The sequence below is a fragment of the Ostrinia furnacalis genome, unplaced genomic scaffold (assembly GCF_004193835.3).
Source record: "Ostrinia furnacalis isolate ACB-3 unplaced genomic scaffold, ASM419383v2 OfSCF2377, whole genome shotgun sequence".
Classification (NCBI taxonomy): domain Eukaryota; kingdom Metazoa; phylum Arthropoda; class Insecta; order Lepidoptera; family Crambidae; genus Ostrinia; species Ostrinia furnacalis.
Genome location: NW_021132616.1, coordinates 246,200 through 268,160, shown reverse-complemented (window position 1 = coordinate 268,160; position 21,961 = coordinate 246,200). Strand labels below are relative to the sequence as shown.

The window sequence follows — 21,961 nt, the reverse complement described above, 5'->3', positions numbered from 1 at the left end:
GTGTTAGCAATGTTAATTAAACCGCCTTTATCGAAGATAATCGTGTAATCAAGATACCTTTTAACGCAAGACTTTGTTAAGAACCTCAAAAGACAAATTACGAAGACTAATTTTTATTTGTTGTTGTTGTTGTTTCAGCCAAATGACGTCCACTGCTGGACAAAGGCCTCCTCCAAGGTTTTCCACAATGAACGGTCCTGCACTGCCCGCATCCAGGCTCTTCCCGCGACCTTTACCAGATCGTCGGTCCACCTAGTAGGAGGCCTGCCCACGCTACGTCTTCCAGCCCGTGGTCGCCACTCGAGAACTTTCCTGCCCCAACGGCCATCGTCTCTACGAGCTATGTGCCCCGCCCACTGCCACTTGATTTTAGCAATTCTGCGAGCTATGTCGGTTACTTTGGTTCTCCTACGGATCTCCTCATTTCTGATTCGATCACGCAGGGAAACTCCGAGCATAGCCCGCTCCATCGCCCTTTGGGTGACCTTGAGCCTTCTTATGAGGCCCATAGTAAGCGACCACGTTTCGGATCCATATATCAACACCGGCAACACACACTGCTCGAACACTTTTGTCTTGAGACATTGCGGTATTTCGGACATGAGTATATGGCGAAGCTTCCCGAACGCTGCCCATCCGAGTTGGATTCGACAATAGTCGAGCGTCAGTTGGGTTCGAATCCGCGTTCCACGGATGACGAGTTGTCCAGTCCGACCCCAAGGTCCGACCCCATCAACGTTCGGCTATCGTGGTTCAATTGTTTTTCTTGGTTTGTTAAAATTATTGGTGTCAGACTTATAAGTGTCTGACATGGTTCAATCGATCTGTAGACCATTTTCCCTACGAAGCACGTATTTAATCAGCTCTCTTTTCGAACAACTGTAAGTTGCACTTGTATGTGCTACTCAACTTTGAGCTACTGTACAAAGTTGTACAAAGCATTTATTACAGTTTGCGTGTCCCATAGAAGAATTAAATTTCAAGACTTTTGTTTCAGAAACCATTTAGCTACAACCTTGTCCATTTCGCACAAATGTCATAAAACTAAATTCCTCACTATGATTGAAATTCTGTCAGCACTATCAAAAAGTAACACAGTTACGGAAAGTCAACAAAGACATCTACCGTTCCACATTTATAGACGTCTCTAGCAGGGATGTTCGTACTCGCGAATATTCGCAAAAATGTTTTGATATTCGCATTCGCAAGAAATGATGTGCATATTTAGGGATGAATTTGACAAACAAAAAGGACACGTGGTCGCATTCGCGAGTATTGGAGTCAAAAATTCGCAACCACATTCGCATTCGCGCAAAAATCTGACATTCGCTACATCACTATCTAGTCGTCCATCTTCCAACGGATCTCGACAAACGACCACCGCCATTATTGATCTCATTCCTCTTAATGTCAAAGGGCCTGGTTTGACGCTGAGATTTGAAAGCCCTTTAGATTACGTCTTAGTAAAAGCCTTCTGTGTACACGATACAGATGTGGACCATATTTTATTATTACAAGCTTTATATTGACTTCACTTGTTAGTATGTGTGGGACAAATCTTGCAACTGAATTTAAGACCACTTCTCCTCAACTGATTGAGCTGAAATTTGGTATACTTATGTAAATACGATGACAATGCAATGTTATGGTACCATTGAGTTGGTCTGATGATGGAGTCAGGAGATGGCCATAGGAACTCCTAAACGAAACGGCGGAATCGCATCGAGTTTGGGTTCGTTGGATTTGTCTTTTCGAGCAATTTAGTTCTAGATGATGTCCAGGGTCATGATGATGGATTAGGGAGGTGGCCATAGGAACTCCTAAACGAAACGGCAGAAACTCATCGAGTTTGGGTTCGTTGGATTTTTCTTTGCGATCAGTTTAGTGCTAGATGATGTCCAGGGTCCTGATGATGGAGTCAGGAGGTGGCCATAGGAACTCCTAACGCCGGAATCTTATCGAGTTTGGGTTCGTTGGATTTGACTTCTCGAGCACTTTGGTGCTAAATAATTACCCAGAGATTGAGATACAACTAAAAAGTGTAAAATAAAATTATAATAAAAAAACTTTTTTAAAGTCAAGCTTTATCTAAATGTAGATGTACTAAAACGAAAAAAATAATTGTATGCTTGGTTCAAAGAATTTCGAAAGCTTGTAGCGCAAACAGAAAAAAAAGGAATAAATTCCATGCGCGATACAAGGTTTTGAAATTCTTTGAACCAAGCATACAATTATTTTTTTCGTTTTAGTACATCTGCATTTAGATAAAGCTTGTCTTTAAAAAAGTTTTTTTATTATAATTTTTTTATTTGAAACTTCACCTCTGGAGAGGTAAGAAAATCTGTAATCATTATTATTAATAGCTAGTTTAATCTTGATTTATAATTAATTTTCATGTGCGGATATAAACGACAAGTACGTATCTTTTTGTGTTTCCGAAATCTCTATCTTGTTTCTACAGAAAATACATATATTGATTAAAACATGTAACGTCATAATGGTATCTCTTAAGTCCGATGTTCTGGCACAAATTGTAAAAAATACTTTGTATGGTAATTCTAAGTTCTGTTCTCAATTTGCATATTGATTGGTATAATAAATCTTGAATAACTTTATTCAAGATACAAATATTAGTAACAACGGGAAGCATTATTATTATTTATACTCAGAAAATAGCCCCGTCACCAAATTACCAAACAACTGTACGCCATTAAACTCAAGGAAAAATAGTTTCCTTAAAACTATTTCCATATTTCATAGATCACCAAAGGGCAAAATGGCATGAAAACCCGGTGCATCTCTCTTCACTTCAACTGCAGTTGAACTTTTCAGTCTTTTGAATACGGTTTAAAACCGCTTAACCGGCAATAGAGGTGGCGTGCTTTCGTATATTTATCACAAACTTGATATTAATTACGCAGCGGCGTCCGAGCGTGATTGTAATATATTGTAATACTAGTTACTGCCGAGTCGCCGCCTGCTTTTATTTTCCACCTTACAGCCTTTGTAGCGAAGAAAATTTTCCGGTTGAAACCGGTTTGCGGCGGACCTAAGTGGTTACGCTTTTGCGAAGGAGGAATAGTGCTGGGAAAGGAAAATCCTGGTTTAGTTGCGGAAATCTTGTAATAAAACCTTTAGTTCTGACTGACACAGCCGGAACTGCTTAGTCTTAAAATCTGTTTGTTAAATAGGTTTCAGCTATGGAATTGTGTTTCAGAAATAGAGATGAATATTTTTTTTTTGATTTGTGCACGTTATGGCCAATCATTTGCTAACCAATTTACCAACCTACGATAGGTTTCATCTTTCAGCCATTGCTGAACATAAGCCTCCCTGAATTATTTCATATTGTCTGATTGGTAACGGCCTGCATTCAGCGTCTTCCTGCTCCCTTTATAAGGTCGTCGGTCCACCTTGTGAGTAGAAGTCATTAATTTATTTATCTCATTTCACTAAGTATTGTTGTAAATACATTACTAGTCCTATCATTTGTCGCAAGCGATCTCATGAAAGAAACACCAGCCGTATTTATTCCTGAATCCAATCTAGAAGTCGGAATTGAAAAAGTATCAAAGTTGTATCGTGATTGCTCTTTGTTTCGCCAGTTTCGGCGCGAGATGTCGTCTCAGCAATGGCTGTCATATCACATCAACACGACATTGTCTCGAACTCGACATATAATCGAGTTAGGATCTGGTACAAAATGTAAAATGAAGCGGGTTGTTGTTTCCTATATTTTCATTTTTAACCGACTTCAAAAAGGAGGAGGATCTCAACACGGTTGGTATGCTTTTATACAATAAAGCTCCCAGTCTTTCCATGGTCAATGTTGGCCGTATGGTTCCAGGAAAGTAGATAAAGACCACTCCCACTCTTCCTGTGAATGTCGTAAAAGGTGTCTAAGGCTGAGTTACAACTTACCTTTTTTGTACTACAAAGGCTGCGCTGTAGTCAGAGTCAAAATTTATTTATTTGCATGGATTGTTAAAAATAGTGCTTACAATAATAAATTTTAAATTTTCGCGTTGCATAATTGAATTAACTCGGTCGAAACTCAGGCAAATACAGGTAATATTTCAATGTTACCTATCCGCGTATCGCGTTAAAACCTGTTTAAATTAGTGCTTACAATAGTCAAATATATAAATAAAAACTGACCCAGCTTGTTATAAATGCCTGTGGATGTGCCATATTTGTCCAAAAATTTCAGAACTTCAGGAAAACGGAAAATCTCTCTTATGTTAACCCACACAAAGGTCATAGCAAAAACAATCTGTGATAATCGGATTGCGTACGATAAAGTAGGCTGTGTGCATACGGTGTGTGCGCCTCGTTGCCATGGCAACGGCGGCGCCACCGGAATCCGCAACCAACTACTGTATATTCTTTGACTTGCCTTTAGGAAAGCAATTTGTAGGTATATTTTATAACTCGTTTCCTATAAAAATGTTTTTAGTGTCACAATTTGAGCTGAGAATCGGTACGATTGATGATGTGCACACACTGCTTTTGATATTTTCAGTATTTTGTTTTTGATTGGTTTTGTTGATTTAATGCCATTGAATTACAAACTTAATATGAATTAATGTGGACACTTCAACAAAAAAAAAAAAAAAAAAAAATGTATTTCATCAAATGAACTCGACCAACAGGTCGGAATAAATAAATAATTCACTATAATAGTGTTTCGAATGAGATTATGATACTGTTATATTGGAAAATATGACATTTAATAAAACCAATTTTTCGTGCTTTCAAAGCGTATTATGAAACTGGAATACATGTAATTCCGTTGCCATAAAAATGTATAAAAAATAGCGAAGAAAAAAGTTTTTGACTTTCGAATTAATTATTAGAAACACTGTAAAACAATATTTAAAACTATTATACTAAGATCATCAAATCCTTAACTACAAATAAAATTGTTTAACCCCAAATAGTCCAGCGTGCGTTTCATAACTTACAATTAAGTTATGTGCAAATCTTGTTACCGCTGTATCGGTATATCTTGTGCACGTAATTATTATTAATGTGCCGCCCTCGGGGCCACCCGGGTCGCCCTTAGCATGACTTAGCTTGTACTCTTACCCAATTATAGACTTTAATTGTATGCATTGTTTAGAGTTTATTTTACAATGGTATGGTTTTTACTTTTTATCAATCGACAAAAGCTTTTTTTTTATTTTGCTTCAAGAAGGTTGAATTAAAGCAAAGGCATAAATCATACAGCCTAGATTTGCCGCGCAAACTTTTGACATCTGTCAAAATTGTTTTACGTCGGTGAACAAAAAAAGAAAACTAACCATGCCAGCCAGCTCGCAATCATGGCCTATGAAATCATGGCAACTTTGCTCCTATATTCCGTTACTGTGCTCCTAAGTTTTTCTTTTAAAACACCAGACACCGGCAAGTAGGGGTCATAAATCATTCTGCCTAGTTGTCCTCGCAAAAAGATCTTAACAATGTTTTCTCAATAATCAAAATACAGGGTGTTAGGTAAATGGGTATATGAGCCGACACTAGCCCATGTTAACATGGTCATATAAATTTGATATCATCATTTAATATTTTTTTATTTTCATACAAAATAAATTTTATAAAATCCGATTTGTATGAAAATTAAAATAATTAAAATGAAGATATAAATTTTCTGACTTCGCCATACCATTTATATGACCATGTTAACATGGGCTAGTGTCGGCTCATATACCCATTTACCTAACACCCTGTATAAATTAAAAGGAGAGGAAAAAATTATTAATCCACATCAATGCACTTTTTTTTAAATGACATAGGCCAAAGGGTATACGATTACCATAACGCTTAATCTACTTTATGATAAATCAGACAAATGAGGACATTTAGCATCTCAAAGCCACTACAGATTATTAAGAATTAAAAGCAACAATAGAACAAAATTAGGTACGAAAAGAATTTTAAAGAAAGAAAAATGGTTGCTTTATTAATTCTACTGTCTAAGAATTAGATGGTTTAAAGCGGTTGACAAAGGCACTGGCAATAAAGTATGAAGTAGCCATTTACTGTACAGACGACAGCACATTAGACTACACATTTTTTGTTGGAATATCTACCTTAATACAACTACACAAGATTTGCCGTCGTCTCAGTTGGCGACGAGTAAAAAAGGGAACATTTAATAAGCTACGGTTCGCCGCAATTCGTCCTTATCTACAAACAGACAAACCCACTGTTTATTCAATTAATCGGGCCGAGTTTTACAAGGCAATAAATTTGGTACCTCCAAAAGTTCACAAAGTAATCTCAAGCAGAACAACGGTCTCGCTCGCACTAGGGATGTGATGGCGATCTAATACGTAGATAGCTTTGTCGATAGTAAATATCGATGCTAAGGATGCACGTCAACCGACACCATGAGAAATAAAAAAGTTAAGCAATACTTAATCTTGCAATATCTTGCCATACCTACCGTAAATGCAAAGCACATTATTTCATCGACCGGTTGTTATTTTTGGTTATATTTTTCTTACGCAAGCCAAGGTTTTTTTTTCAATACTCAATACTCAATACGTTTATTGCTTCCATAATAGTAATACAGGTGTTACAATGTGTTAATACAGATAATTATGGACCCTGTTGGGCGCTGCAATTTAAATATAAAATGTAAGAGAGGACTCTACTGTTGCCAGCAAAACTTTTCTGGTACATTCAAGAAATGCATTCCGCTAATCAAAATTAGAATATTATTATTTTATTTTATATCAAATTCAATGTAAATATGTTATTTATTTGACACCAAATAATCAATGAATGTAGGTATACATCTGCAAATTTTAATTAAAATAATAGCTTTTCAATTTAAAAACGGAATCGATGGCCATACCACCATCGATTATCCCCGAATCTTATCACACACATCCCTACTCTCGCTCACTCGCAAAACGAAACAACTCCGAATCTCAGAGAAATAATGTCAGCCGTGTAACTTAATCAAATTTCGTTCAGTCTGCCCGAAAGACCGGGGAGAATTTCATTTAGCGAATTAACATTTTCACTATTCAAAATTTTACGGGCGTTTTGAGATTTCCGCAAGATTTCTGCCTTCAATTTGGGTAAATAGTCTGCGAAGGGAGTTAATGTCAGGTAAAAGTTGCGGCAATTGTCTGCGAGAGAAAGGGGAAACATGGGGAATTTGGGAAGATAATCCTAATTTATTCATGTAATTAACTGATTTTCAAACAGATATCTCTATTTTTTTTTCATACGTTTTGAGATTTTTAAATTCGTTCATTTTTTTTTGGAATAATTTACCTACTTAAAAAAACTCTGTCCAAAGACGTAAGTAAGAAGTACCTATTAGGCAATCGCTGGTTACCTAAAATATCTTCAAATTGTGTAGACAAAATACATATGTAAATAACAATCTCACTCTGCCTGTCTCTGTCTCTTCATTAGGATGATGAGACAAGAGTCGACTCGCTCTCTCGGTAACAATCGACTAAGTGAGTTGCTGATACTCAACACTACCCAACAACTTAGGAGCAATACCTATCTCAATTCAGCACAGTCTGTTTAGTAGTAGTTAATAAGTTACTTAGTAGTCATCAAGCTGATTACCTGCATCATAAGCAGCTGTAATAAGTAACTAAATGCAATGTCGCAACAAAATTGTATAGTCTGTCTGATACACCATTAACTATAGGTACATACAAGTCTTTGAATTAATCTTATGTTATAGTTCTTGCTAGTCACGAAGGCGAGTGAGCTTTACTTGTGTGTGTACGTGTACACGCACATAACGATAGTGTAATGTCTGTCAAAACTTTTGAAAAATGAACAGTAGCGAGGCACCACACATGTAAAACTCATTCGCCATCGTGAATTGCAAGAACTATACCTTGACTTCATCATTAACCTTCTCCCTTTCTTTGCAGCTGACAAAACGCCCCCTGGATTCCCTTCAATCGTGCCGCCATCTTCCACCATGGTGGTCGAGGTGGGCCACACGGCCACCCTGCCCTGCCAGGCCAGCGGGACCCCCACACCCAGGGTGAAGTGGCTGTGGAACTCCTTGCCCCTGGACGTCGCTTCGAACCCGAGATACGCGCTGCTGAACGATAAGATGCATGGTAAGTTGTGTTTTTACAAGCTTTATACTGACTTCACTTGTTAGTATGTGTGGGACAAATCTTGCAACTGAAATTAAGACCAGTTCTCCTCAACCGATTGAGCTGAAATTTGGTATACTTATGTAAGTACGATGACAATGCAATGTTATGGTACCATTGAGCTAGTCTGATGATGGAGTCAGGAGGTGGCCATAGGAACTCCTAAACGAAACGGCAGAATCGCATCGAATTTGGGTTCGTTGGATTTGTCTTTTTGAGCGCAAACAGAAAAAAGAAGAATAAATTCCATGCGCGATACAAGCTTTCGAAATTACTTGAACATAGCATACAATTATTTTTTTCATTTTAGTACAACTGCATTTCAGAATAAAGCTAGTTTCTAAAAAAGTTTGTTTTTATTATAATTTTATTCTTATATCTTGCTAAGGGCCCATGCCCACGGCGACTTTTTGTAGCGATGTAGTCGCGCTGCTGTAGCGCGTTAGTAGCGCGTTGGCATCACTTCTGTAGAGCGTTGCAAATACGACTAACACGCGTTAGTAGCGATGCTGTCGCCGTGTGCGAGGGCCCTAAGTATTGATTATTTTGAATATTAGACAGGAAAATATGATAGGATCTTACTCTTATTTAGGACTGGAAATATAACTGAACTAGAAAATATTATTGTCCCGAAAACTACTGTGCAGTTATTTCATTTTTACCGACTTCAACAAAATGAGGCTATCAATTTGATTGGTTACAATCTCGGTTACTTCTTTTTATTCCTTGCTTTTATGTACGCTATAAGAAATATCCAAATACATCAAATTTTAAAAAAGTATGCAGTTTCTTCTGGTAATCTTTGAAATACAGTACCTAGACACCACTAAAAATCCATAATTTTCTGACTCTGATAAAATACGTAATTTTTGTTGAAAACAGCACTTAAAACTTTTCACTTAAGCCGCATTGATTCTAGGTTCTAATCCCTTGCCTAGAGATTATAAAATAACATTCAATTTACGTCACTTTCCATTATACCCAGACTGGATTTACTAGATTTTATCTTATAAGACATTGAAGGTTGCCCACAGACGCAGACAACTTAGAACAGTAAATACCACCCTTTAAAAAGAACTACGAACTCCTATTTACCTTTAATTAATATATTTCGTGTCCAGACAGTTTAACGTTCCCCTGGGACTAATAAATGTATCACTAGTTAAGTTTTATTGGCGTTCGAACAGTGGGTAGATCTTGACACACGAATCGCTCTGATTGGTATGGGTTTTCCCATACTTTATACTTATAGTATGAGCATTTGAATTGAAAATAAATAAGTATGTCCATCTGTCAATTTCTGAAAAAATAGGTCAATTTGTTAATTACATTTGACGTACCTACCTACTTTATGGGATACAAATGAAATACAGTAGTAGTAATAACCTGTTTCATCCTAACTGACAGTCAAATAATATTTGTAACAATATTTCTGTTGGATGTTTAAGGGTAGTACTACCCAACATTGATGAAACAAAAGCTAGCCGTAACAGCGTATTACACTTGAAAATTTCAACTGGTTCATCCAGTGTCGTGCCCGTTTTCACCATAAATCCCTAATTTTTAAGTGACCCCTTTGACAGCAAAATTCCTGTTATTTGTTACCATAGAAGTCACTTAAAAATTAGGGATTGATGGTGAAAATGGGCATAAGTATCTCAGATGGAAGAGCAGTCACCCGGCAAGTAAAAAGTCGAGAGTTCGATTCTCGCCTTGGGCAGTTCGATTCTTTCAGGTTATTTATAATTTAGTTTGAGAAGCGACTCTTAACGCTAAGAAATTAATAACTCTGATAAATGAAGTCTATAGCACAAACTTGTCTGCCCCAAAAGACATTAAAATGCTACATCGTCAAAGAAAACGCTCCATTCTGCATAATCTAAAATGGATCTCCACATCTATCAAGCGTGTGCTATGACGGCTGATGGCTCTCAATGAACAGGCTGGATTACGAAAGCTTTGTTCTATGCTTAGACAGACAATAAACGTTTATATTATTGTTAAGTTAGATGTTACATTAGGCTGAGTCGCACTATCTAACTTTAACCGTAACTATAGCAACCGGTGTTTATTGTATGGAGTTTGACAGATTTTTGAAGTTTGTTAAAGTTTGTGTGAGTGTTTGTGAAAGCGAGTTGTATTTCATACATCATTATCATTGGTCTAGCAGTCTAGACCAGTTTTATTGTAATACAGTAAAACTGTTTTCACTAACGTTGTAAAATGTAAAATCACTAATTTAATCCCTTTTGACTCTGTATTCAATAGCGTGAACTACTAGACCAGTTGGGCGTACTTTGTCCAGCTATGGACGTCTTGACTAAAACGAAGAACGTATTCGGTATCCAAAAAAAAACTTTTTTTTTTAGTTTATATTACACCATCGGCCCCTTCGCACGGTTAGATAATAAAATATGTATAAGTATTTAGACGGTTAGATGCAACCAAAAATCTTAATTTACAGGTAATTTAAAATTAATTAAGTTTTTAAGACCAGAAAGAATGACTTTAAAAAAAGTTGTGACTCGAATTATTGGGGAATGGTCTCAAATAGTCTATTGTGATGTCTGTATGAAAACATAATAGCATTGTTAGCATCGCATGTCTGCTGAAGGATTCCTGACGGAACCACAACAGCGACCCAATTCTGAGCGTTCCGAGCGACTTCACTTCCGAACTAAGTGGCGTCGACTCAGATTTCATGTCATAAAAGTGACAAGCGTGAACCGATTTACGTTAGAACTTTCTTCAGGTCTTATACAAAGTTGCCGAGCCAAAAGCAGCCTTATTCCGCAAATATTAAGGCGTGGGTAGGAGTTTGTGGCGCAGAACATTGGCTAATAAGGTTTAAGTAGTTTAGTTTTAGTGCATTTTTCCTCACTAGCAGTTTTAAAGTTAGTTGAATGGGTTTTTGACCAAACAGTGTTGGAATACAACTTTGTCGCAAGAGTCTTTGACACCACAAATCAAAATTACGTACTGTTTGAGCTGTCTTACGCGACTCTCATAGATTATGGCAATACAATTAATGACGTCACTAATTTGGCAACTCAATTGACAAATTTTTATCATTTTAAAGTCGCTAAAATGTACCATTTTATTGAAAACCAATTAAGTTCGAAGACAAGAATGATGTCTTCTTTAAAAAAAATGGAATTATTGGCAAACAGTGTCCCATTCAAAGCTTTAACGTCTTTTATATCTAAAAAGGTGACTGACTGACTGACTGACATAGTAATCTATCACCGCACAGCTTTAACCACTGGACGGATCAGGCTGAAATTTGGCATGCAGGTAGATGTTATGACGTAGGCATCCGCTAAGAAATGATTTTACGAAACTCCACCCCTAAGGGGGTAAAACGGGATACGCGCGTACGAAGTCGCGGGCGGCCGCTAGTCTGATATGAAACACATAAATAACTTTCGAACAAGCAAGTGTGTGCTTGCCCTTAGGCTTAGTCGACGCGAGTTCACGGAATCGCCGAAACAGACGAAGTTAATAAAGAGCCGGGATTTGCGCGAATTATCCCGAATATAACCAACTTTATTAAACTCGCCCTATATGTCTATGTTTGTCTATCTCCCCCAGTCTCCGATTATTATATCAGTCGGATATTAATTGGCAAAGCAATAGTTAGTAATATCGTACCTAAAGGAGCTAATATTTGGACTGCAAATTCGAAAGTCCCTATTTCTGAACCGACTGCTGAAGTAATAGGCCCGATTTCCACCAAGGCGGAACAAAGCGGAAAAGTGTTTTGAATAACCAATAAGATTTCCTTATTCAGTGAAAAAAATAATCTTATGTTTTACAGATAAAAGACTAATTTAAAAAAAACTAACTTTTGCTTCTATGGGGTATCCTTCCGTTTGGCCAAATTACTTTTCGCCAAATTTCAATTCGCAAACAACTTATCGCCATTTTGTAAATAGTTTATCGGGAAATATTTTTGCCTAATAAAACATTTGGCAAACCATACTTTGCCAAACAATAATTTGCTAAACAATAATATGCCAAAAAAAACATTTGCGAATTTAAAGTTTGCAATATGTTGCTTTGCCAAATGAGAATTTGCCAAATGAAAATTTGCGAAACGTTGTTTGCGATGTGATAATTTGGGAAAGGTTTTTTGGCCAAACATTAGTAATCCCTTTTATGGAGCCTTTTTTTTTACCCTACCAGCACTTCAAGACCTATATTTGGCAAGTGCTACGAAGAAGGACGGCAACAAACTGAGTCTATTTACAAAACATTTTCTTATACATTATAATTTTCCTCTGATAACTCGATAAGCCAGTTCGATTATAAATTAAACAGAGCTTAATTTGAACAGACAAAAGCTAACTTTAAGAGCTGGTGGCTACTGCAAACTTTAGGGTCTGAAAGCTTCTCGAGGAGCCTCTATAATTATAGAGCAATGCCCTTGAAACTTCAGAGGCCCAGTATTTCTCTTTATGACTGTATTCAGTCGACGGTATACAACAAATTAACTAATTTCGGCAATGGATTTCTAATTTTACATCTATAGTATAACAGTTTAAAATTGAATTGGTCTCTTACAGCTTTTACGTGTCGTAATCGTACAGGTGAATTCAATACGGATACCTACTCTCTAATTTATGAAATGTTGAACAGTCACCAGCACATCAAACAATGTTTTTTTTCGCTAACCAGCATCAAACACAAAGTTGTCTATAAATTGGAATCAATGCGTTATGCAAGATTTAAGCTAAGAGTATTCTTCTTCATCGTCGCTACACTCTTGCCAGAGTGGTCGTGGTCCGGTGGCAAGCCTCACAATCCGTCGCCATTCCTCCCGCACTGCAGCCTTTCTTGTGCACTCGTGGAGTGGACCATTGAGTGCGGTTTTGACCTGGTCAGTCCAGCGCATGGGCGACCTGACGCGCGCTCTTGTACAAGAGTATTAGAAGGGCCTTAAAACAGGTCTACAGTCTACTCCACCTTTTTCTCTTACACCAGTCCCTTAAAGCGCGTTAAGACCCCGTATTTAGGCCCCTATTTTTCTGTCTGTACCGAATTACCTTGTCTGACTTAATCCTGTAAATGGGTCGGAAAAAATTGACAACTCGCATTACTATAAGACCGGGTATTCCGGGCATTACCCGGTAAGCGGCCGACGTCGGTATTACGCGATAAAAATCTTCACAGGCGATTGGACGTGGTAATTGTGGTCTTATTCCGTGTTAAAATATCTAGAAAAAGCAGTTAACTATAGCATTAACTTGTACGAAAACTTGTATATGCTCAATTTGCTGAAAATTAACACCACGATATTCATTTAAACTAAGTACGATTATCAAAACGCTGGCCTAAAATTTTATTGGATTAATTTCTGATTTATTTTTTTCTTTTATCATTTTTGCATTACCAAACTAAAGGCACATAATATTTAAGACTACGCTTAACAATGTAACATTAATCGTAAATCTTTTAAATCCATCCTGTTTTTGTATCTAAAATAAATAAAAAATGGAAACATGACAGGTATAGAGCATGATTGAATTGCAGCACCACTAACTATTCTTCGTTTTTATTACAAACATTGTCAAACAACATGACATGGTTTGACTATTTTAATAAATCGGCCAAATCAATACCTTTTTGTGCAAACCTTGTTAATTTTTGGTAAATGTACGCAAAATGTTCACAGTCGATGGAACCCCGTAAATAGCCTCTTAGTAGTTGTGGATTAGCTCTCAGTTGCTGAAGACCCAACACACCTTAAGTCCTTCGACACACACGTAGAGTTCCGATGGAAGTGTCATTAATGGTTGCACAGACAACCCACGTAAGCACTGCGACATCATCATCATTTCAGCCATAGGACGGACGTCCATTGCTGAACATAGGTCTTTCCTTAACGACCGGTTGGTTGCAGCCTGGATCCAGCGCCTTCCTGCTACCTTTTATGAGGCTGTCGTCGTTATAATAGATGCAATTTTTCAAATGGATCTATGCTAATTTTACAATATTAAAAATAACTTGACATTGGTTAGGAAGAATATACTACACATTTTTTAAACTAATTGGGGAGAATCAGTTAAACCTAATAGCAGAATTATTGATGACACCATGTTTTGGACAATAAAAATAAGGTTAAAAACAATGAAAGATATTATTTTCGTTAAAGGGTTAACACGTAACATAGGGGAGAGTTCGGTATATTGTACCGCCGGGTAAATTGCACCACCCTAATATTTCGTAAAGTACCTATTTATTGAATGTCTGTAATTGCAACACTCAGCGATACACAACTAAAATCAATTAATATCGGCCATGTGGTTTTTGCCGTGATAATTAACACGTGTGTTTTATTTTGAAAAGTATTTTTTCATTGTTTTCAAGTAACTTTTGACAATACATGTTTAGTTTGTAATTTTGTTAAATTTAATCACAGGGTGTTTCTAATATATTATTTAGAAGCGTAAATTAGTGTGGATTACAATTATTTGAAACATTTTTCGGTATTTATAAGCTATATTTTTTACCGATTTTTTAAAAGCACTATCACCTAGTCGGCTAAATTGTACCACATCAAGTTGTATGGAACTTTACCAAAGGATTTGAATTTTTTTTTAGTAAATCATATTTTGTAATTATAATAGCGTAGTTATGTTTGACTAACAATAAATGAAAGCAAAAGACTGGCAAAGTAGATTAGGTACAAGTGTGCGTTACGATAATTGGAACTACAAAACTTGTACTCAAAATCGTGATAACGTGTAAAACAATATCGATTGTCTATGTTATTAACTACTGTTTCTTTTCGTTTCCTAATTTGTTAAGAATGTATCGTATAATATTTTGCCTTAGTTTTTTTATAGGCTTGAAATTTATTGAAATCCAATTTAGTAACCCTGTGGTACAAATTATCGAACCGGTTGGCTAAATTGGACCGAAGCTCTGAACTCGTACTTTGTTGATTTGTGCTAAATATACAACAATCATGTTAATTAATACTTATGAAATAGTAAGTTGAATAATGTATCTTTTATTATATACTATGGACATTAGCAAAAACAAAAGAAAACTATGTGTAAAATGGGATTGAAAAAAACTGGTCCAAATTAGCGGACTCTCCCTTAATAGTTTTTTTGACGTCAGACTAGGAACAAAATACGTAACGAACTAAACAAAAGAATTCAAAACACGCGTGTTCAGTCAGTTATGTCAATCAATCAGTGCTCGATAACCGGTACAAATGGTTATGCACATCTAGCGAATCACATAGCTTTGGCAAACAGCGTTGTTCCGCTACAGTAGGCAACCTTTGTCGCAAACTAAGTTTTTGCCGGCACATAATAGTATTGTCCTCTGTTTACCTGTACGTAATTTGGAGACGATAGGGACATATATTGAAATAGTTGTACCATTGTCTTGCGGTCCTAAAGTTAGGAGTCCCTGTGATGATGCTCTTATAGTACAGTCAGCATATCGCACTTCATTTTCGTTGCAAAATAGTCTGTATTACAAGGAGATAAGTCACTGTGAACCGACTAGGTGGACCAACGATAGGTGGTCTGGTAGGTGAAGTAAGTCTGGGTACGGGCAACGCAGGACCGGTTGTTGTGAAAATCAAAGGTATTTAACCACAATCGCACCTTGTGTTAAGTGGGATGCAGTCTAGGATGGTAGGTACATATCTGCCCTGTAACTCCTGTAAGTGTCTATTCACTCTTGCCTTGAAACGGCCCGGATTATAGTCCCTAGCTGGTTCGCATTATAAAAGACTTATTAAAACGCTTAGTGCGAGCTTAGGTATACTAGGTATAACTAACCCGTCTTCGTACCTTACCTGAAGACGTTTCAGAGATAAACATGATAAAAAGTCAACCTGTAAATAATTATATTGAATCTATGCTTGAATTTGAATCGAGTTTTGAGCGTGGTGTCAGAATAAGAACTTTATTATTATTTATAGTATAGATACAAGCGGCCACGACTTCGTACGCGTGGATCCCGTTTTACCCCCTTAGGGGTGGAGTTTCGTAAAATCCGTTCGTAGTGAACACATACGTTATAAAAGGAACCCCCATGCAAAATTAGAGGCTTTTAGCACTTGTAGTTTTTGAGATTTCGTGATGAGTGAGTCAGATTAGATAAATGCATTATACCACTCTTCATTATTAAAAAAAAAACCGGCCAAGTGCGAGTCGGACTCGCTCACCGAGGGTTCCGTACAAACCTGCAAGGTTTACAAAGTTCGTTCATTACGACAATCGAGTCATAACTATGGTATTTTTATTGCAAAATGAAATTCATAAGTTTATATTTATTAAAAAATATATATTTTGTAATGTAACTAAAAATTTAAGGTTTTCGGAATTTTTCCTTCATGTGTGCTATAAAACGTTGCTTCATGCCAAATTTCAAGATTCTAGGTCGACTGGAAGTACCCTTTATGTTTTGATTCCATTGCGAGTACTTGCGAGTTTCAAAATATGCAGCTTAAATTGCTGTTTCTTTTGATTGCGTTGACATAGAAGTTTGATTTTGTTACAACTTAAAGGTATTATAGACCTGAGTATTTGGTATGAATTTCAATTTAATACCTCTACGCGTTTATGAGGAAATGGGTAGTAAGTTTAAAATTATTTAAAAAAAATATATTATGTGATGTAACTAAAAATTTATGGTTTTCGTAATTTTTCCTTTATCTATGCTATAAGACGTTGCTTCGTACCAAATTTCAAGATTCTGAGTTCACGGGAAGCACCCTGTAGGTTTTGATTCCCTTGCAAGTGTCGAAAATTTGCGGCATAAACGGCTGTATCTTTTAATTGCGTTGGCTTAGAAGTTTGATTTTTTCACAGCTTCAAGGGACAGTAGACCTGAGTAATTGATATAAATTTCAGCTTCATACCTCCACGCGTTCCTGAGAAAAAGGATCTTGACAGACGGACGGACGGACAACAAAGTGATCCTATAAGGGTTCCGTTTTTTCCTTTTGAGGTACGGAACCCTAAAAATTGCTTGCTCCCCTAACAATTTATGCGTCTATAAAATGCAAAATGACTGTCATCTCTGCCATCACATTAAATGTTGAGTAAAGTTCATTTTCGCCATCCACTTAAGACACCTATAATCAAATTTAATTAAAACAGGATGAGAATGATTAAAAAACGCCTTGCGACGAATTTAATTTGCACATCTTAATGAGAGGCGACTTTAGCGGGATATGGCGAGCCAAGAAATATTAATTTCGGAGAAATTTCACTCACAAAAATGTGTGTGTTTTAATATTTTGGGCAAATTATGCAAGCCCCAAATTGCTTTTAATTTTGTGAATATTAATGGAAGCTTAGCACGGTTGTTCCTAAATATAAATTTTCGTAAATAAATTCAATTTTGAAGAATTAAATTAATTCAAAGGAAAAAGTTTTATCAAAATATAGTCATCTGAAGTCAAAAATTATCTGAAGGCTAACCAAGTTAATCAACTTTTTTTCTGTCTGCAAAATTCGAAAGAAACTAGAAATATTTTTGTATGAAACACAGAAATTAAAGAATCAACTGGAACCGAATTTCAAATCGAGAAAACCAACTCCCCTAGCCTCTAAACAATAGTTAAAAATAATAAATAGTTATAAAGACTTAAATGTGATATTATAATACCTACCTACTTAAAATAACTAACATCTACTAAAGTTACAACTTATGCCAAAAGAATATCAAGTACCGACTACCGACCAACTCATATCATAATTCCAGTGGCAAAACTAACTTCAGTGTTGCCGCACTTAAAAACCTATTGTCTCGCTGTTTAAAAAGTCAAACTGGCAACTTTCGCGGACCGGCGACGCAGATGAATCGCCCCAACAAACTCGTCCCTAGCAAAATGTTAATAATTTCAATTTTAATGGCATTATGCACTTCACAAGGTGAGAAGTAATTTAAATTCAGTTACGCGGGCTCGCGGAGACTTTTCTGGGCTTTTAATCTTATTAATTTTAATTTATTCGTGAATATTATTTCTCCTTGGACGCTTCCCGAGCCGTCTGATTGTGGCGCTCCGTTAAGAGCTAGTTATGTACTGGGCTTGAACACGGGTGAGTGGACAGATCATGCGGCTTTGTAAAATAACTCTTAAGATATTTGCATAAGTATCAGACAATCGCAAGGCGGGGAATGCTCGCTGGACAAAACAAAGGCAGCCAACTCGAAAACTGGTTCATTCTTGTTTAAACTGAATAATATTAAAATTGGTGTATAGAAAAGGTATGAAATATGCAACTCCTCAATGACGTGACTCTAGGATATCATTTTAGGTCAATCTACTAATGAATTTTATGCTCTTTGTGTAATTTGAAGGAGAGAACTACATCAATGCTCGCTCGCGAGCTCAATAATATTTGCTCGCGTCCATTCGCAGACGGCAGATCGTCTGTCATACGTTAAACAGACCTAAATACTGACTGAAAGTCATGACTCCTCATCACATCTGTTAATTACGAAGCGTCAATGAACAACATCGATGGATACCATGTATCTCATAATCCGCGATCGGTCCATGTGCCAACTAATAATCGTGTCACAAAACAGAAAGACACAGAAAGTACGCTCTATTATATTATGATGAATAATATACAAACAAGTAATACATTTCTGTAAATCTATCATAACAAAAACCTAACTCCGAAAAGCGTACTGAAAGAAATCGCAAATTTATAAAAATTCAAATTTCTGAAATCTCAACATTTCAAAAACCTGACCTAATCAAAAGTAAAAAACCTGACTTGAAAAACATACGTTTTTTTTCGGAAACCTAAAATCTGAATAACTTTCTTTTGCTTAAAAACCAAAGTTTTCGAAAACCTAACTTTTTCATCTTTATTAATAGACTTCAGTGTGCTTACCATGAGTTTACGTTAGATGTGCTCGCTAGCGACTGCGTAAAAATGACATTGTATGACACATTGTACAGCGCCCCTAGCGGCTACTTTGAAGAACTAAAATCTTCATGATTCTTCATAAATCTTCATATTTTTTTGACGCACTCGCTCTCTAGCACACATAACGCAAACTCCTGGTAAGCGTACTGATCATTTCTATACTGTGGCACCGGCGACGTTGGTCGCTGATGTATTAGCTGGGACATTCTGTGTGCGCACGAATTAGGCCTGCTGAGCTTGTTTGATTGCTAGTCTGTTGCCAACTATCACGGCCGTTCACCAACTCCACTTTGTCAGGACATAAAGTAGATAATCTGCGCCTATTTACTGCCTGTACTACACAATTTTTTGTTTACCATGATTTACGTTATTATTAATTTGAAAACTTTTTTACTGCCATACCAATAAGCTGTAGATCCTAGCTACACAGGAGTTGCAGCGGTGGGAACGAGAGGTGGGAATAGTCCTGTGCCATACCAATAAGCTTTTTAGTTAGGTATAAGTAATCAGTTCAAAGACAATCTTCGTGATAATCGTGATGTTAATTATTTGATTTACTTAACTTTAAATTTTTAAATACGCGTCTGCATTCCCTAATTAACATAAAGCAATAAATAATAGCAATAACAATTTAGCATTGAAAGATATTAATATTACCGCTAGCACCCAAACAAATAAAAGACAAAACAAAGATAGGCTGGTTTTACGGTATTTGGCTCGGAAAATTAACAACTAAAACTTGGCAGTAGACAATAACCCAGCCGTTGATATAAAGTCGCTAGATAAGATTGTGATTAATAGTTACAAAAGTAGAAAAATCTACATAAAATTCCAGTACATGTTTTTTTATGCTAATAAGTAAGTTTGCATTTAAAAAATGAAAAATTAGTAAGTTTTTCTTGTGAATGCTACAATGTAACCTTGTTGGTGATCAAATAAATAAATTACTTTTATACAAATAAGCATTTTTAAGCTCATATTTTTGAGCTAATACACCAAGAGTACGAATATAACTATTTGCAAATGCTAAGTAATTTCCACGAAAAGATATCAAAGACTGCAAATTGTTATGAACAAAGTCCTTCTAACACCTCTAATATTAATTATACGCTTTCAACAAAACTATAAACCCCGACGTGGCTTTAAAGACCGAAGAACAGAATATAACAAGATGTGCCGTTCACACCTCCACATAATATGCACACGAAAACCTCAGAATGATACAATTTAATTCCGCGCGCTATTACTCTCAGTAGAACAGCGACGAACAAAGTTTACGTCGGGTAAAATATGAAACGGCGTCTCAACACCCCTTCCAGTATTATCATTTCGGTGTTCGCCACCCGAAGGGCCCAGATACACGCCGTGATTGCGACCTACGGGGCGAGATTACGAGTCATTTACATACAAATGCGGGGACCTTCCAAGTTTGAATGGGACGCTATGCTTGACTGTTGTTCTAGCAAAAAGCGAGCCTTAATTCGAACAACAATAACACGGGGCGTGAGCGGGTTGATTAAGGTCCCTTGTTACACACACGCTGCGCTCCACGCCTAGTGTCACATCCAGTTATCATTTTTCTACGACCGACGCAGACGATTGATTATGAACGAAAGCCTTTGTTGACGGATTCCTCTTTGGAAGTTGTAGGAAATTTAACAAAGGTCTTAAAGTTTCAACGGGCATGAACAGTTTTCAATCGATTATGAGTTCCGAGTGTCCCGATGTTTTCGGTTGGAATAAACAAACCCCGTGCTTACTGGTATTTTATACTTATTTACAGTTTTTGTTTTAACTGGCGGAAAGTTCGCGGTGTTTTTAGTTTCAGAATTTTGACTTATTTATATCTTTGTGGCTGATAAAAATTAGGTTCGCGATATTTTTCTACTGAAGCTTATTTATCTTGTACAAATATTTTCCATCTTAACATTGCATGTTATTATATGTTTAACAATGACATACATAATTTAACACAGTTGCCCCATAGCCAATAAGGAGACTGCAGCTAAAGTAGCCGCGTGTGCCAAATGTAACCACGGAGATCTAGTTTCGTAACTAAACCACTCTATGTATAACCATCGCAATAAATTGAAGTCTACGTTTAACGTACCAGGAATTATATTGAGGAAATGAAACGATGTTAAAAATACTAAAGGATCAAGTTATGAACGTCTTTTCGTAATAAGTACTGCCTTAATTTTTCTAGAAACAGACTGGTGGACTGATCCCCGCTTTCACCATCAATCCCTAATTTTTAAGTGACCCCTATGAAAACAAAATTCCTTTTATGTGTTACCATAGGGGTCACTTAAAAATTAGGAAATGATGGTGAAAGCGGGCATGTCACTCCATTGTTTATTTCCATCTTCTTACTTTACAACTTCTGCTTTAACAGCTCGTAGGAAAATTAGCTGCATACGCAACTATTAAACAGCAACTAGCTTCATATCTGTTTCCCCTGCAGCTTGCAGCGTTATCGCGAATGCATAATACCGTCCATACATTCATCGCTGTGTAAAAGTGCTCTGGCAAAGTTCGAACGTTTTTCCTGCAACTTCGCCGTCTGCCAGATGCACGGCTCAAATCCAGTTTATTGTTGGAACTAGGATGTGGATGGAGCTGAAATATTTTATTAACAACTGTAGTTATAACGTGACATTGCTGGTGACACTCGGTTTGCAGTTCGGTGGCGATAGCTTTTGATATTATGCAGACGGCGGAATAGTTAAGCCCCCTTATTAATAAAAGTTACACCCTAGTTGAACTCTGGCTTAAATTGTCATTTAGTATGAAAATGTCATTTTAATCCAGAGTTCATCCTAGGTGTAACCTTTTATTAATAAGAGGGAACGAGTGAAAATCTATGAGCTGAAATCCAATCTAACAGAGCCGTGTTTT

General features: G+C 36.7%; 1 protein-coding gene across 2 annotated transcripts in view; it reads left to right on the top strand.

Annotated features, from left to right (window-relative positions):
* LOC114355219 (tyrosine-protein phosphatase Lar) overlaps nt 1-21,961 on the top strand; it is a 139,692-nt gene that overhangs the window by 72,445 nt on the left and 45,286 nt on the right. For both annotated transcript variants that reach the window (XM_028307928.1, XM_028307929.1), the window contains exon 4: nt 7,914-8,108. In XM_028307928.1, the coding sequence (XP_028163729.1) occupies nt 7,914-8,108 (195 nt within the window). The remainder of the gene's footprint in view (nt 1-7,913; nt 8,109-21,961) is intronic.